This window comes from Rhea americana, unplaced genomic scaffold (assembly GCF_003343005.1).
Source record: "Rhea americana isolate MKP2758 unplaced genomic scaffold, rheAme1 scaffold_18, whole genome shotgun sequence".
Classification (NCBI taxonomy): domain Eukaryota; kingdom Metazoa; phylum Chordata; class Aves; order Rheiformes; family Rheidae; genus Rhea; species Rhea americana.
In genome coordinates this window covers 7,601,503-7,618,487 of record NW_028185927.1, presented here as the reverse complement: position 1 = coordinate 7,618,487, position 16,985 = coordinate 7,601,503, and the positions used below count along the sequence as shown (strand labels likewise).

At 52.4% G+C, this 16,985-nt stretch overlaps 1 protein-coding gene across 1 annotated transcript; it reads right to left on the bottom strand.

Moving 5' to 3' along the window:
* Nucleotides 1-10,433: 10,433 nt before the first annotated feature.
* On the bottom strand, nt 10,434-16,985 carry BATF (basic leucine zipper ATF-like transcription factor). Its single transcript, XM_085301845.1, has 3 exons — nt 16,672-16,985; nt 14,732-14,836; nt 10,434-11,086 (listed from the first exon to the last, which is right to left on the bottom strand). Exons 1-3 carry the CDS (start codon nt 16,735-16,737, stop codon nt 10,877-10,879), a joined length of 381 nt encoding a protein of 126 aa, XP_085157971.1. The 5' UTR covers nt 16,738-16,985; the 3' UTR covers nt 10,434-10,876.

Below are 16,985 nucleotides of genomic sequence, written 5' to 3'. Positions count from 1 at the left end.
AGTGAGGGAGCTCGCGGGCGCCGGCTTCCTTTTCCCGTCAGAGCCGGCTAACAGCGCTCCCGCGTGGCACCGCCACGAGGGAAACGCGCAGCGAGGGGGATCGAGGCGCTCGGGTGGCCGAGGCGACGCTCGCTCGCGTCGCCGCGGGGACCTCGCCGTTACGGAGCTCGTTTCCTTGCTCGTCTGTTCCGTGGCTGCCGCGACCTGTCGCTCCCTGGTAGCCGCAGCGTGGGATCCATAGTTCACCTAATGGACACCGCGTTATCTGGGCCGCGGAGACACTGTTCATCGCAGGCTTTATAGCGCGGGCTTGGCTGGTGCTGGCGCTCAGCCCACGCGCAGCGCCTGGCAGCCTGCTCAAAGTCCGCTCGGCGAGGTGGGTGCGGTGGGCGGCCCCGGGGGCGACGCCGCCTCGGCCGCGCGCGGGACGCGTCCGCGCGAGCGACCAGCGCCGGGCGCCGCATATCCACCCGCCTGCCGCCAGGCCTGGGATCGGAGACGCGGCCGTGGCGCCTCTACGTTCCTATTCCCATGCAGGCAAAAAAAGCGTAGGAGAAATTATTCCACAGAGAGAAAATGTCACCTTAAGTGGTTCTTGCTGCACGTCCTCGCAGAACTCAGTTCTTGTTGCCCGCCTGGGGTTTTTCCCCACATAATTTAGGCTCCTTCTTCCATGCCTGGAGTTCTCCTGCTGGAGTGGCCAAACAGCTCAGCCAGAGAAAAGCAAAAACCAGTGTCCCCTTCCCAGCACGGCCTGCTGAAAGCACCTCAGGGCTGAGCCGCAGCCTTTTCTACTGTGCTGCTGATCACCTGCCCRAAGGTTTGCAGGGACCGTCAGACCTCACCTGGGGAGCTCGTTATGCTGATACAGCGWAACAGTAACGTAGCCCCGTAAATAACAACCAAGACAGAAAAACACAGAAGCAAGGGCTGGAAAAAATGTTTTCAGTTTGATTTCTTATTCAGTTGGCATCCAAAGTTACTTCAAATGTTAAASTGAGACAGCAGAAAGAACAGAGGAATTTGTTCTAATAAATTTATACTTTACATTTCATCGAAGCATTTATCAAAAATGCGAATGAGTAATGGTGGTGCAGAGGACACAGGTAAAATGGCATAGGAAAAGAACTGTCATGGTCCAACAGCTAGTCTATGAGAAATCTTAGGATATGCCAGCAAAATAGTAGAGAAAAATAGCTTTTGATACATCAGATCTGAAAAGGTCTTGACACAATTATAAAGGAAATGAAGTTACCCAGAGGTAAGCACTGTCACTGATTAAAGAGTAGTTGAAAAACAAAGTTGAAAAACGAGAGGGCACAAGAAAAAGTGGAAAGAGTGTAAAGGGAGAAAATAAGGAGCTGAGATACTGTCTTAAATTAGGAAAACATGGAGAACAGATAATTTTTACATGTAGCTAAGAGAAAAATGAAGCACATATATATAGAAAAATCTTTAGATATGTAAGAGGAGTAAAAGCACACTTTGGGTCCTCTTTCTCCTGCCARCCCTATTCCAAAGTGGAGTCAGAAACAACCTATCAGCTTGAGCTGCTTGCTCGTCCAGCCTCCAGCTCCTAAACATCTCCCTAAACTCCTCAGTCTTACCARCAAAAAGTCCATAGCAAACCAGTGCATCGCCTTTTGTTCACACTGAGCCGATGCCTCAGTGCAATCAGAGAAGTCAATCAGTAAACCAAGAATGACTAAAATAAAGACCCTATTGAAAATGACAGCTGAAAGCAGAGGAATGAAAGTAGCACTCAGACTCTGGTGACGAGTCTGTCAAGTGAGTGTTAAAAAAGCACCCTYGAATCCTCAAGCACTACTGAATGCCAAACTCCATTAGTCAGGTATTTTTCATACATTAGGCATACATTTCCCAGGATTGTACATTTCAGGATTGTTTTATTTTGTTTCTGGCTGTATGAACTTTCAGTCTTCCCTTCATATTATTCAATATTTTCTGGACAAAAATAAAACCCTTTGCTTTGCATTTCTTCTCTCCATTGCTGCATCAGTTTCTGCTCAAACAAACCTCCATCCCTAAGGCAATACAGCAGCTGCCTTTGGATTTCCCCCATCACAGCATCTTTACATAAGAAGTTCTCAGTCACAGAAAGTTATTTTTATCTCAGAACAACCCCATGGAGTGGATTTTAAAGCTAGAGAGAAATCTCCTTTACATGGAGATTTTCACAAGTGCTAAAAAAGTTACAGAATTCTTTAGCCGAAGTATCTGCAAGTGCTGAAGGTGCTACATCAGAGGTGCAGCTAGATCCCAGGTTAAATGTAATAGCGCCTAGCAGCTTCTCAGCCTTCCCTAGCAGGCTCAAGAAAAGCTAGCTTCTGCCCCCCTTGGACTATACTCTGCTCTTACGATCTACATGCAGTTTGTCATTTCTAATGGCTGAAGAATATGCCTTGCTACAAGATCCGTCTTCTCAAAGGCTACCCAATRAATACAGCCTCTAAAGATGATGCTGGTAACGATAATCCAGCTTCCTGGTTTCTAGCAGGTGACAACAGCCTCAAGGGCAAATGATGGCGATAATGAAAGGGCAGATGAAACTGGCCTTGCAAGTGTGAGGAAGGCACATTAGAAAATTACCCTGAAAAGAGTAATTCCTGGATCCCTTTTYCCTTCCACGCTGGATCAGAGTTCTAAGGAGCAGGTTGCCAAAAGGGAAAGGTTGCTAGGGGAAAAGTGGCTACCCAGGAACGTACTGGATTTAGGAGGATTAAAACTCAAAATGCTCTGAGCATACAGTTCCTACAGAGACTGTTCAGGGGAAGTTCCTTCTAAATGGTGAGGGTCTAAGCCTACAGGACCAAAGGACATACCTTACTCTCAGACTCACAGCACAGTGATCTGTGCCTCTAAATCTCAGCATAGCACTCAAAAGATCTAGCTGGTGAAGCTCACAGGTGGCTCTGTCACATTTTGACTGATCAGATTGGGGGCTAGAAGAGATCTCAGGTCTCTTCCAAAAAAACCTTTCATAACAGACATTGCAAGGAAGATTACAAGATCCCTGTCAGTGGAGGCTGTAAAGGGTAAGTTAGACATTACATTTCAGTGTCTTTATCAGTACAAAGGAAAAAGAGAGAAGGTGGAGCTGCACATCGGTGTGGGCGGATAAAGATAGGCACCGAGGAACAGCACGGAAGGCAATTTAGCCCCCAGTCCTTAGACACCTTAGACAGAGAGGCATCTGCTGAGACTCATTTTGTTGAGCAATGCCACCAGGACTCCAGAACAGTATACAGGGAGAGGGTCATTCAATTTTTACTTTACATTTATCAAGTTCAGCACCTAAACTAAACCTAGTGGAGGGCTCTAGAAACCAGGTATTTCTATCATTAGACTAAATGGCAAGACTCAGAAACCTGGCAGGACCACTCGCATCCGCTGGGTATTCCCAGCTGCCCCCCCGGATGCGCTCCGGCGGGCGGCTGCGCGCAGCGCGGGGGCCGGGSCGCGGGGCAAAGCGGCGGCGTTCCCCGCAGAGCAGGGAAGGAAGCTGCGAGCCCTCTGCTGGCACCCGCAGCCTCCTACACCCAGGGCCCCCGTGTACAGTTTGCAAATGCCGTGGATTAGTTTGTAACTATAGCGTAGATGCACAATTATTTTCATACCCAAAACCCTTATGAATCATCCCTGTTTTTTCTGGGTAAATCCCTGTTTATTTTCTGGGTAAATACCTGGAGACATGTGTATGGATCATTACTACAGTAATGCGCAGCTACTTTGACAACAGTGCAGCATGCAAGCTCTGCAACATTCAGAATTATGCAAAAACGRCCTTCCTCAATATAAAGTATGAAGGCTTAGTTCTACAATAACTCTGGAAAGACTGCAGACCTCAGTACCACCTAAGCTGTCCAGGTGATAACTTTGAGCACCAAAGCTAGCCTCTTCAAAATTTAAGACCTTTCAAAAGCATAATTCTAGTTTCAACTAAAGGAAGAGAAATAACATCTTGCTCCTCTTCAGCATATCTCATCTGCTCTCAGAAAATTCCACTGGGGACACATCATTTGCCTCCGTTTTACAGAGGAAACTGTGGCGTCGGGAGTTAGCGTGGTTTGCCTGTGGCTCTGCCAGAGGCAGAGCTGTTGTCCCCGTCTGGTTGTCTCACACCACATGACCTTGTCTGCACTGGCTTGCCCCAAAGCAACATGAACTACCATATCTTTTCAGATCTAATCTGAAAATCCATTTAAAACCAGGCTTTAGCACACCCATGGCTTTAATGTAACCCTGTCCAGTTCAGGTGTGATGTTTGGGTGGATGAATCATATAAGCCTGAATTGCAAAGACACATAGGACTGCATGACTGAAGTGCTAGTATTCTGTCAGCTTATAGCTGCCTTCTTACAGCAAGAAAAAGGCATAAAATTGGAGCAAGTGTGCAATGTGGAAGTGCGCTTAGACCCATGGTTCCTCAGATGTGCCGGTTGTTGGTTAGCTCACACTGCTTGAGGCACAGGGCAGTTACGGTACCTCTGCATGGCGCGCACACATCTGCGCACAGATATCAACTTGCTCTGCCCCGTGCTCTGATCTGGCCGGATGACAACCATCTCTAATCCAAAAGCTGAGGAACTGTGGTTAGCATGCTGCACTGCTTCAGCTTTTAAACCCAGCTCTCCAATTTTGCTTGCAAAAAGCTTTGAAGATGCACGTAGTTGTGAAGACATACATGCATAGCCTTTATCTGCTCTGGCACTGGAGTGCAACCACCTTAATCTGCTGTGCACCAGACATGCGTATGGATCATGAAGAGCTCTTTGCTCAGCTCAGAATAAAAGAAGTGAGAAAAAGAGCCAGCTAGACTCAAACCTCAGCCACAGTCTAGATTTACATCCCCAATCCAGATCAGGGTCATAGATTAACCCCAAATACCAAAAGCTCGAAGTATATAAGCCCTTCTTACTCAGCATCCTCCAGCCTTGATCTCAGTGAGTCATAGCAGCTCATGCCAATGACACAAATGAGTTTTTCATCTTCTAATGCTGCAGCTGGTATTAATTAATAACTAAAGAGTGCTAGAAATGTGCATTGATAATTAGTAACTCTGGCATGTTCCTCTTCTTCCTCTATACTCTCTTTTCAGCAAAAAGAAAACCAAGTGCAAATACTAGGGACCAGGATACTGTATGATCACTGTGGTGAGGAGAGAAAAGATTCATCATTAGGTCTTAGGAAAGAGAAAAGAATTGGTACAGGAGTTGGGAGGAACATGCATTCACTCTGCAGAGAGTRTTTCTGAAGCAGTAAGATTCTCAGCACCTAGAGTCTGCAATAAGAGCTGTGAGAAAATGGTATACTTAGGTGGTAACCTTAACACACTTGTCGTAACCCTGCTCTGGTGAGAAATGAAAACATATCCCCTATCATTTAGCTTGGTAGGTTTCTGATTAATATAAATAACTTTTTGTTTATCTACAAATGTTGCTGCCCTACTCTCAAATCCATTCAAGATATTGTTAATAAATGAAAGGCAGCCAGGCACACAGCTGAACCAGCACGCAGACAAAGGAAGCACAGTGCTATTTACTGGGAGAATGCCTCACTCTTTCACGTCATGTTTGGCTTTTTCTCTTCTCCCCAGCTTTTGATATATAAAAATGCTGTGCCTCTCAGCAGTAACTCCTGATCTTCTTTAGTCTCAGCCTGCAAGATTAGCAGCTATACAGCATTCTTGCATGATGCTACTGTCAACGAAAACGCAGAAAAGAAAAACTCCTTAATACCAATGTAGTATTAAGAAGCAGGCATTCCTTTAATAGGCGCTGGGGGCGTACTGGGTGGAAATATCTCCTACGCCCCCACTACAATCACTTTAAAAAGCAGCCCTCTTTTATATGTGAGCCTCTTTTATATATATAAACCTCTTTTGCAGGTTTGGTGCAATATGAAGGACGTGATTCTTTTGCTGACGCGGGCTGGCAGCAGTAGCAGAAGTGACTTCTGAGGCAGGATTTGCGGAAGTCTATGAATACTTTGGAGCCACAGCGAAGTGGACCAGAGAGCTGCCTAGTCTGACCTTTGCCAAATGGAAGAAATGCACCTCTTCCTCTCCTCTGGCTACACGTGTACTGTGCTTGGGTAGTACCCCTTCTTCACCCCCAAGAGAGAAATTCGCGGTTGAATCAATTKAGAGGCAGGATGTCAGAGTGATGACAGCTGGGATCATAGCAGCTGTATACAGGATAAATGTACCTTCCCATGAGATGACAACTGGCACTATTTCTCCCCACCTTGGCAGCTGGCGCTTTGGGAGCTTGCAGCTGACCTGAGGAGAGGAATGCAGGAAGAGAGTATCAGGCATAAAGGATTAGCCTGGGCTTCCCATCTGGGGAGATATGTTAAGCTTAAGTCAGCACTGAATGTCATATCTTCATTCATCTTACTGTAGAAAAAGCCCTGAAATGCTGATACTGAGTACTTGAAAAGTGCTGAGTGTGTGCTTTTAGGGGGATGGAAACAGAGAAAATTATGGCATCCTCCATATTTTGTGACTTGCTTCCCTTCTGCATAGAGGTGTCTTGATGTCACATACATAGGAGACGATGAGATTTGGTGAAGGCCTTAAAGGATAAGGTAACTCCTGTGTCCCCCAGTTCCCTATATTCTCTGACTATATCAACAAATATTTGCCACATCTCTGTATTGTCTTACTGCAGAGAAGGCACCAGCTGTGTAAATTTGGAGACAACAGTCACCAAGGCTTCAAGAGCACCAGGGAAGCCCAGTGCCAACTTCCACCTGCCCTCACTGCTCTCCTAGGCTCAAACTGCCTTGGTTTCAGGTGGGTTAGCCAAGGATATTTCCACAGTGGAGCCTTAGGGACAAGGCTACTGGGCAGAAATCCAGTCCAAGCACTTCTACAAGGGCTCTCCTGGGTATCTAATCAGTGAAATCCACCATTCTCCCCTCATATATGTAACATATTACAGAGAGTCAGTAAATGAAATTATGATTAGTTAGGACTTCAGCCAGGTCTATGGTTCTTTTTTAAGCATGGGAGTAGAGGGATAGTGTAGTGGCTATCACATCTGCTTTACATGCTGAAGATCCTGGATTCAAGCCCCAGTGGAACCAGCACCAGGAAATCTTTGGGAGGTTGGACTAGATGATCTCCAGAGGTYCCTTCCAACCTCACTGATTCTGTCAGTTCTGTTACTGTGACTCTCTCCTGTGCTCAGTCCCTTCTACAATCAGCAGAGCACTGTCCACATGAGGCTCTGCTAGCACTGAAGGAACGGGAGGTGCTGGGGGATGCTGAGCTGAGCTCCCCACACTCTTCAGCGTTGGTGGAAACCTGCCAGAATCACAGAGCAGACCCARCCCCTGGCCCAAAATACCGAATACTCAGGCCAAAGGCAACCACAGCTCTGTGTTTATGGTTGGGCCTGTACATCCTCTTTGGGCAGTGATTACACCCTTACCCGACCCTGGCCTTCACTCACACTCATTTTGATCCTCGCAGTCCTTTCCACAGTGCCTAGTAACAGCCAGGCTGTTCTTTTAAGACAGCTCTGCCATAGTGGAGTGCAAAAAGAAAAGTTTTTCAAAATTGAGGRCAGCTGATGCCAGGAGAGCTCTGCTTTTGCCAGTAGAGGCCAGCACAAACGCAGTATTTCAGCAAGCATGTGCTTACTGGAAAGAGCAATCTTAAAACTTTCTACCCATCCTTCTTTCACTTAGAAACAGGGTCTCTGCACACTGTGAGCCTTCATCCTTTCTTTGCTGCTTTGAAAAACCTCTTAAATACAGGACTATATAGTGCACTGGAAAGGCACTGACACTAGGCCATCRAAACAGGGAAAGCTGCCACAGGCCMAGCCAGCACCCGACTTCACCTGTGTGCCCCGAACCCCTTTCCCGTGGACCAGCAAGCAGCAGACTGCTCCCTGGGGACAGGTGTGGAGAATACTCACACAGCCCTTTAGAAATGCAAGGTGCCACTGGAATGACATGCAAACGGGTTTGTGCTGTGGATGGGAGACACAACGGAAGATGACTGCTGTGGCCACTGCCCGGCCCTTCGCCCTTTTTGAGCTAGCTGACAGCTCATCCGCTGACAACAGGGAGGGCCTGAAAGCTATTTGTGTGAGAAGAGAGGACAGGAGCCTGGGAAGGGGAAGCAGGACACAGCACAGGTGAAGATGGGAAGGAGTCTCTTCACAGAGCCTGAACAAGCACCTGGCGCAGCTCTACAAACAGCCTCAGGAAAGGACCTTTAGCTGAGCTCTGGCTGGTGGACCTGAGCAGAGATGTTTCTGTGCTAAGGCCAGTCTCCCAGGGAAACCATTCTTCCTAACAAAGCAAGACACCTAACGATCACCAGAAACAACTGAGAGGATAAAAACCACTTGAGCTGTGCAGATCATCTTCTGTAGTCAGGTTTTTGAGGGCAAAAGACAAGTCAGACCGGAAGATATGTCCTTTAGCATCAACGTCTGTCTAGCGTTAGGCCAAAACGGCTGAGCACAATGCTGCTTGGAGGTCTTCCAGCTCACAGACAGCCATGTGTCTACGGCAAGCACCCTAGATGATGATGCCAAGACTATTGTTTAGGTTCTGGAGAGGATGTTGTTGCAAATCCGTCTTCCAGTCTCACCACTTACCACTTATTTTCGTTCTGAGTTGCAGTAGCAAGTCTGAGACGTTACCAGTGGTAGTCTAGCAATTCTGTGGGCCATCAGGCAGAACCCCACCCAACCTGCAGGATCTCAGACTTTGATAGATTTGCAACAGAAGTATTGGCTTTGTATCTGTATGGGCACAGGCAATACATGTGTGTCAGGGTRGGCCCTTCTCCTAATCAAGGTTAATTGCAGTTAAAACCAATTTTAAAGCCACATGAAAACACTAAGGCTAGCAGGAAGGATGGAGATTCCCCAGTAGTATAGTAGAAACTGTGTTTAAAATCAACACAGGCTTTGTTAGGGCTCTGTTGCCTCCTCCGGTGAAGAAAGTGAGCCTACGGTGCTCTGCACGGCAGGCCCCAAATGAGGTACAGTAGCTCTTTTCTCTGATTCCTTGGGACCTACTAAGCTTAGGGGCATCAGGGCCTAGGGAAGAGTGAGTGAAGAAAATGGGAGCAAACCCACCCAAAGCTGTAGGAGCAGAAGTAGATTTTCTAACAGCAAAACCAAGCCAAGTCCCGTAGAGCTGCTGATAGTTGTCTCTCCCAGACTTAAAGGGAGAAATCGTAGAGAAATACAGTCTGCGAAGGGCCTTTGTAGCCTGGATGGCTCAAAGCACGGCCTGTGCAGGGGAGTAGCAGCTCTGGTTGTTCCATGAATGGATGGATGCTTAGTGCGAGATTTAGGAGTGAGGGTGTTGTAGATAACAAGGATGGTATAAGACATACTGAAATTGCTCCCACTGATTTTTTTTTTGTTTTGTTTTGTTTTTTGTTTTTTTTTTTTTTTTTTTTTTTTTTTTTTTTTTTTTTTTTTTTTTGGACATGGTTAGAATCTTTTTGCTGCCTGAAGGTGTATTCTGCTTCTCCAATATAACAGAAAACCCAGCTGCCCTGCTAGAGTAACTACCATCCTCACCTGTGTGAGCATCTCTTTCAGGGGTTGTAGAGCAGTACAGTCTAGGGCATGATCACTGAGGGTGGGAATTGCGTTGTAGGATGGCAACACCCAGGCTCACATGCTGGCAACCAGGTGTCTCAGGCCATGGTGCTCCCCATGGCAGCACATCAGCAGGAGGCAGGAGGTCCCAGGCATCTTCAACAGCCTATAGCAGGAACAATCCCAGCGCCTGCTAGACCCATCTGGGAAGTGCTCTCTGAAGGACAGGTGTGTTCRGTTGTCACCCTGCTCACTTGGGCAAGCTAGACAGAGCAGATGTGCACGGCACAGCACATTACAGACCTTCCCTAACTGCTCCTGAGGGCTGTGAAGGTGGGACGGCCGGCTGATTGGGGCRTTAGCTATAGAGACCATCCATAAGGGCAGGACTGTATTACCGTTAGGTCAGACCCGGCAGAATTAATCCACCCTACACAGACCTCCACGCTGCACTGGTTGTCACGTGAGAGGCTCCACCAGCCCACCAAGGCCAGCACAGGAGGTGACAGGGCATGTAGGCGCTGTGCCTACACGCGGGCGAGGGGAGCACGCTGTCGTCAGAGGAGAGGCCGGGGAGTCAGCAGGAGTGAGAGCTGCAATACCGTCTGGCAACCCAGACTCATGAGCCGGGGCCAGCCTCGCAGCAAGGAGGATCCCATCTCCCCCAGCGACCCCACCACCCCACAAACCGATCCCCACGCACACGAGCCCCGCTTCAGTGCASGCTGCCCCGGGCTGGACGCCAGCCCGTCTAGGGCTGCCCCAGAACACCACGCTCTCCCCCGCGGCTGCCGGCGATCCCGCTGCAGCACACGGGGCCTTAGGAGTGGCTCGACCYGTTTTGGAAACAGAGGGTAAGCATTTTTGTTCTTTATTTTACAAAAATAAACCAGTTTTGCCCTGGTACTCTACGGCCCCCGGAATTCCCTGCCGCCCTGCTCCCGTTCCTCTCGCCGGAGCGCCCGCTGTTGCGCTCCCAGGCAGGCTGCCCCTCCGGCACACACTCCTGCAACGCCCAGCGCAAGCTCCAGGGGAGGCGGCTGGTGCCCTCCGGCGAATGTCTCCGCTCTGCCAGGACCCAAGCTGGAAACCGCCCCGGGGTGCCCTCCCGGTGGCTCTGCCGGGTCTGCACAGGGGACGACTCTTAGACAAGTCACTCGGAGCGTGCACTGTGAGAAGGGGCGTCTGTCTGTCCCTCTCCCGTGGGTGAAAGAGCGAGCCCCGCGCGGTGRCCGTGGCCGCCCGCCGAGCCCGCGGGCTCTGTGTCCGGCGGCGGCTCAGTGCTGGAAGCGTGGGGAGCTGATGTGGGGCTGGTGGAAGGAGTGCGTGGCGTAGAGCACCTCCGGGGGCGGCGGAGCCGCCGCGGTCAGGATGGAGCAGAGCGGCTCGTGGGAGCTCAGCATCGAGGTGAAGTGCTTCATCTCCTCCGTCAGCTGCTTGATCTCCCGGCGCAGAGCCGCGTTCTGCCTCTCCAGGTCTTCGCTCTCCTGTGGAGACAAAACCACAGGGCCGCCCTGAGCACGGAGCCACCGGGGCGAGCGGGGCAGGCGGGCGCGGGGCGGCACGGCGCGGGAGAGCGGGAGCCCCGGGGTGCCGCTGGCGCCCGGCTGCATCGCGCTGTTTGCGCTCGGGACGTAAGCGCGGCGAGCCCGCGCGTCCCCAACACAGGGGCACGGCGAGCCTGCGCGTCCCCGGCACGGGGCACGGCGAGCCCGCGCGTCCCCGGCATGGGGCACGGCAAGCCCGCGTGTCCCCGACACAGGGGCCCGGCGAGCCCGCGCGTCCCCGGCACGGGGCACAGTAACCTGCGCATCCCCGGCACGGGGCCCGGCGAGCCCGTGCGTCCCCGGCACGGGGCCCGGCGAGCCTGCACGTCCCCGGCACGGGGCACGGTAACCTGCGCGTCCCCGGCACGGGGCCCGGCGAGCCTGCGCGTCCCCGGCACGGGGCACGGTAACCTGCGCGTCCTCGGCACGGGGCCCGGCGAGCCCACACATCCCCGGCACGGGGCACGGTAACCTGCGCGTCCCCCGGCACGGGGCACGGTAACCTGCGCGTCCTCGGCACAGGGCACGGCCAGCCTGCGCGTCCCCGGCACGGGGCACGGTAACCTGCGCGTCCCCGGTGCGGGGCACGGTAACCTGCGCGTCCCCGGCACGGGGCACGGTAACCTGCGCGTCCTCGGCACGGGGCCCGGCGAGTGCCCGGCCCCGCCGGGAGGTCGCTGCTGCCGCGGGCGCGGGGCGAGCGGCAGCGGAAGGGCGCCCGGGGGCGGGGGTCGCTCCTCGCGGCCCCGCAGAGTTTCCAGAATGACATGTTTCCAGTAAAATCGGCGTGGAGCCTGGGCAAAGCGCCCTCCCCCCGCCGGCAGGCCGGCCGGCGGGGCGGCGCGGCGGGGCTCGGGGGCCCCCGCGCCCGCCGGCCCCGGCGCCGCTTACGAGAAGTGACTGCGGCGGTGGCCGCCCAGGCTTTCTCGGCTGCTCTCACGCACCCGCGCCCGCCGGGGGGGAGGGCGCGCTGCATAACCGCCGTCTTCAGCCAGAAAACCACCTGCCGCAGCAAACCTGTCATTGCCCTGGAAAGAAAAGACTCACTGCTTCCTGCCAGCAGCCGGGGAAACCAGCCACACCGCGCGAGCGCGGAGGGGGAGACGCTTGAGTCAGAAGAAAAGAGAAACCGAGGCCTCAGAAGAACAGAATTATTACTGTTATTAATAATAACAACAACAAAGGGATTAATAACGATGCCAAGTCTTGTCTCAAAGATCCCGAGCACATCACGGTCTTCCCTACCTSCACCGCTACCGAAACGCAGCCGGGAGCACCCCGGCGCCGGGCACCCGCTGCCGGCGGCCCGGGGCAGGACCGACGCGCAGCGTCCGCAGGCAGACGCCGGGAGTCCAGGCCAGACAGCCAAAGCGAGACGCAGCGGTCAGCGCCCAGAGAGCCTGAAACCGCCTCCTCCACCTGCTCTCCTGGCCGTGGGGCTGCGCCCCCCGGCCCCCGCCGCTGCAGAGCAGAGCTGCCGCCCCTCTGCCGCCCGGAGGTGCCCGCTCTCCGCGGCTGCGGCACCTTGCCAGCCACTGTTTACAGCAGCTATCGCACGAGGACCTCGCAAAGGAAATTAGCATCGCTCAGACGTGGCATGACCAACGTTTGGAAAACATGACCAACATTTATCTCAGGAGCTGATCGGAATCACCAGGGGGCTGGGAAATCCCAGGCTCCTAGTGACTCATTCCCCTCAAGATAAAAGCCACAATGTCCTGGGGCAGATGGACCTGCTGGGTCCTTTCMTACCACCAGTAGCCCAAGCGGAGCCCCACTCCTTGAGCAGAACCAGATCAGAGAGAGATGTGGCCCCCAGTGCTGAGCCAACCTGAGCACTCAGGGAACGAACCCGAGAGCAGTGGAGSGTCACTGTGAACAAGAGACTGAAAAAAACTTAGCAAAAATTCAACATCCATCCTCTAGTTATCGCTGTCTCTTCCTCTGGCTGTCTCCCTGGCTGYGAGCATCCTCTCTTCATCCTGTAAGACTGAGCTTAGCCATGCTCCTCCTGTCCTGTGTTCGTTAGACACTGGGCAGGCAAGATGTCTGGTATCGCGGTGAGCGGAGCAGCAGGAACCACCTGAGTGGTTTATGGTCTGCCCTAAGCAGAGCTGCCCATTTCTTCTTGGTGCACAGCTAGCAAGGATTTTCCTGGGAGACGATCGGAGCTCGTATCCACCTCGGGGGTTGTCTTGGAGAAAGCACCAACCCCAAGGAGAGGGTGTCCTACTTCATCCCTCTCACACAGTCACCCAGAGCCACTGCTGCTGACAGCCCTAAACCAATCAATCAGCCTACTGCCAAGTCAGCCCAAGAAGGATCATTAGCTACTGATAAAAGAGTAAAATCTCTGTCCTACACAGTTCTAAGCAAAGAGTGGGGGCACTCAGTAGGAAGGAAGGTTCAGAGCCAGCTTCTCAAGAATTCTTCCCAGAAATGGGGATTTAGGGGGGATAGTTTCTTGATAGTTTCCACTTCTCAAAGGGTAGCCAACCCAGCACAGGGACACAGAGGTCTCTGCCTACGGCAGGCTGCACGTTCACCTTCCAGCTCACCACTTACCYATGGCATTTCACTTACCAAAACGCAAAATGGCAAAGGAGCCCAGCCCCTCTTCTCTGACACTGCCCACAAAATGCTGCCCAAGTACATACAACCAGAAGTGACCATTCCTCCCAAAGAGCTAAAACCTAGTTCTTCATGCCAGGCAGAGCCGCATGGGTAGCCTGCCCACAGTGCCACTGGAGGGGAATGGGACAGCAGGGCTGAAACCAACAGAGGGAAAATCCATGCTACACAACAGGAAAAGCTTCCAGATACTGTACAGTGTTAGATACAGAAAGGGATACAAGCTCTACCCTGGGATATTTAAAATACTAGAAAATGAATCGTGTTTAGGTATCCATATTGTGTAGAGTCCCAGGGAATCAATTCTGCGTTGCACAGTCATCCGCAGCAGTGAGTACAAGGTGCCATCATCTCAGAAAGGTAGCATCATGCGCTGGTGTGTGAGTGATGGCACGAAGGACAAAAGCAGGGAGAGTCAGCCCATGTGCGTCTGTGTGTTCAAAGAGCTTCTGACCCAGCTGGCCAGAAGAGGTTATGTTGGAGTAAGACATAAAGTCTTGTTATGAATTCAAAAGTGTCTGCAAAACTAAGGGCCTCAGTGGCCGTTGTCATTTCTGATGGATGGTGCCAGTAGGACCCYCCAGGTATGAACCCTGGCAGCAGATCTGTGTGTGCCAGAGGAGGGGACATCCCATGGGCGATGAGGGTGGCAGGTACCGGTGACACTGATCAAGCCTTGAGAGGAAGCCTATGATGTGTGGCAGCTAAAGCAAAGGATTTCTCTGYGGACCTGCTGAAGGGGAAGTGTCTTTGGGCATCTGAATGGACAAACCCTGCCCTTGCCTGGGTTGTGTGCTCTGGCTGCTGCTGGCGCTAACTTTTACATCCTGCCCTGGTCCCTGCTTTTCCTGTCCTGCCTAAACTGAGCACCTCTGCTCTGAGTCCCCAGAGAAAAGCACGTTCCTCCCAAGTGAGCCTCAGCACTGAGGATGGAGAAAGGATGGGAGTGCTCACCAAGTGCAGCGTGTCTGCTTTCTGTGTCTGCCTCAGGCGGCTCTTCTGGGCAGCGATGCGGTTCTTCTCCCGCCTCTGGACTTTTCTCATGTCATCAGAAGAGTCCTAGAGAAACACGAAGCATGGAAATGACAGGGTGTCCCCTTGCTCCCCTTGCACCTGCTGTGCAGGGGTGAGGGACTGGGAGAGGTGGGAAAGGGAGACAGCAGAGCAGCCCCGAAGGAACATCCTTGAAGCACAGGGCATGAGACACAACTCCTGAGCATCAGGGTAAAGCCCTATGCCAGGAAGGTTGATGCTCTTAGCATCCCTGTTGCCAGAAGGAGCAGATCTGATACCCTCATCCTGGCACAGCAGGAAAGAGATAAATCTCCCTTTACTAAGATACAGATGTGAGATATGTCTTGAGGGACCAAGATAAGACTGTATCCCAAACAGACAATTTAAATAACTTGTACAGTAAAACTTTTTCTTCCCCATCTCTCTGCTGAGATATGACACCACAGGCATTCCAGCTTCTTGCTGGACCATCTTTCTGGACAGTCAGCCTCTTTTCCTCCTTTTCATTCCTGTAGGTATGGTGTCATCCCCTCCACCACCCTTCTTCTTTGCTTGTTGCAGACCATTACAGTGCAATGTGCGCCCTTAAGACACTGCTAGACAGACTCAGTGCTCTTGTTTTTCCCCCACATCTCAGTTGCTCCAGCTCTCTCATCTCTATGCTTGCTCTTTTCTGGTGTTCCTCAGTAGCAGCATCTAGCTCTACCATGCTGACTGCAATACTCCTAAGCCTTTTGGGCASAGAGGTGCACACTTCTCCTTGCTCCAGGTCACGAGCCTCATGCAGCAGCAGATCCCTGCTCAGATCTGGTCCTTCTGCTGCCTTCTGACAGTTAAAACCGTCATTCAGACTCTTTCATCTTCTATTTTCACATTGTCACTGTCTCTTTTGTGGACTCCCTAACATTCACACCACTGCTCCCCCACAGGACTATGAAACTCAGCCACAGAAGTTATCTTCCCAGCCCATCAGTCTGTCCACATCCTCTCTCCCCACACACCCCGCCCAAGAGCTTTTCTTTCCTTTGAACCTAACCGTTTTATCCTTCCCTTCAGTGCCTTGCAAATCTCACAGCTTTGGCAGCTCCCAAGTCTTGCAGCAAATCTGATCCTCATCCTTCAGCAGCTTCTCTGCTTAATCCCCCTCTGCRCCCGGATGCCTCCCTATCCCAGGTCAGAAGCCCTGATCGGCTGCCCTGATTGTCCGTGAGATTTCTGGGCAAAGTCTCAGATACTTGCTTGTGTTTCCAGCTCTAGGCAGAGAGCAAATGATAACTATAATAAAGCTTAGCCAGAGAAGGAGGTGGAAATACCCTGAGCAAAAGACCTACCACTAAGGTACTCTATGCAACAACAGGAAAACTCTGTCCAGCGCTACTCTGAGATGAAAAGCTTCTGAGGCTGAACAGAGAAAGGGCAGACCAAAAGTGGCAAGGCYTTTCCTGGTCCCCGAGTGGTGTCCGAGGCAGCAGGAAGCCCTCAGGGCCCCCCGGGCCCTCCAGGTCTGTGGAGAGGAGGTGAGTGTTCAGGCTCTTCACAAAGCACCAGCTCCCGCATCGTGGCTTCCTGGCTGCTGGCTGAYGGGTGGACATCATGGCCCACCATGCCCAGGGTCCCAGGTGTCCCTGGCACGGCCCCAGCTAGCATGCTTCACTTCTCCTCCTGCCTTCTGCACGGCAGCCGCGGCCCCCGCCCCGGGCTCACCGCTCGGCTCCGCATCGCTCTCCCCCCGCAGCCGTTCCTAGAAAGCCCCGCGTAGCACGCTGCGAACACGCCAGCGATGGATGCCAGGCTCTTACCCTTCCTGCCGAGCACACGGGCCCCTGGCCACCCGTGAAGGRCGGCGGGGAGCGGGAGGGCTGCGGAGGGATCCCCCTTACCTGCTTGCTGGGAGGGGGGGACTGGCTGAAGCTGCTGGAGTCGCTGCTGTCGGAGCTGTGGGGCATGGCTCTGTCTGCCTCCCCGTGGCCTCTTTGGCTTCCTTTACACTCTTGAAGCGCTTGGTTTTTTTCTGGTTTTCCTTTCTTTCTCCCTTGYCCTTCCGTGTCTCCCCTGAGGGGCTCCTTTGCCTCCCTGCGCTCGTCCTTCCCCGTGGCTCGTTGTCCTTCTTCCCGCTCTCGCTGACACTTTCTCTGCCTCTCCTCTCCGAGCCTCTGCACCTTCCCTTTAGGTCTCGGCCTCCTGTGGTTTCTCA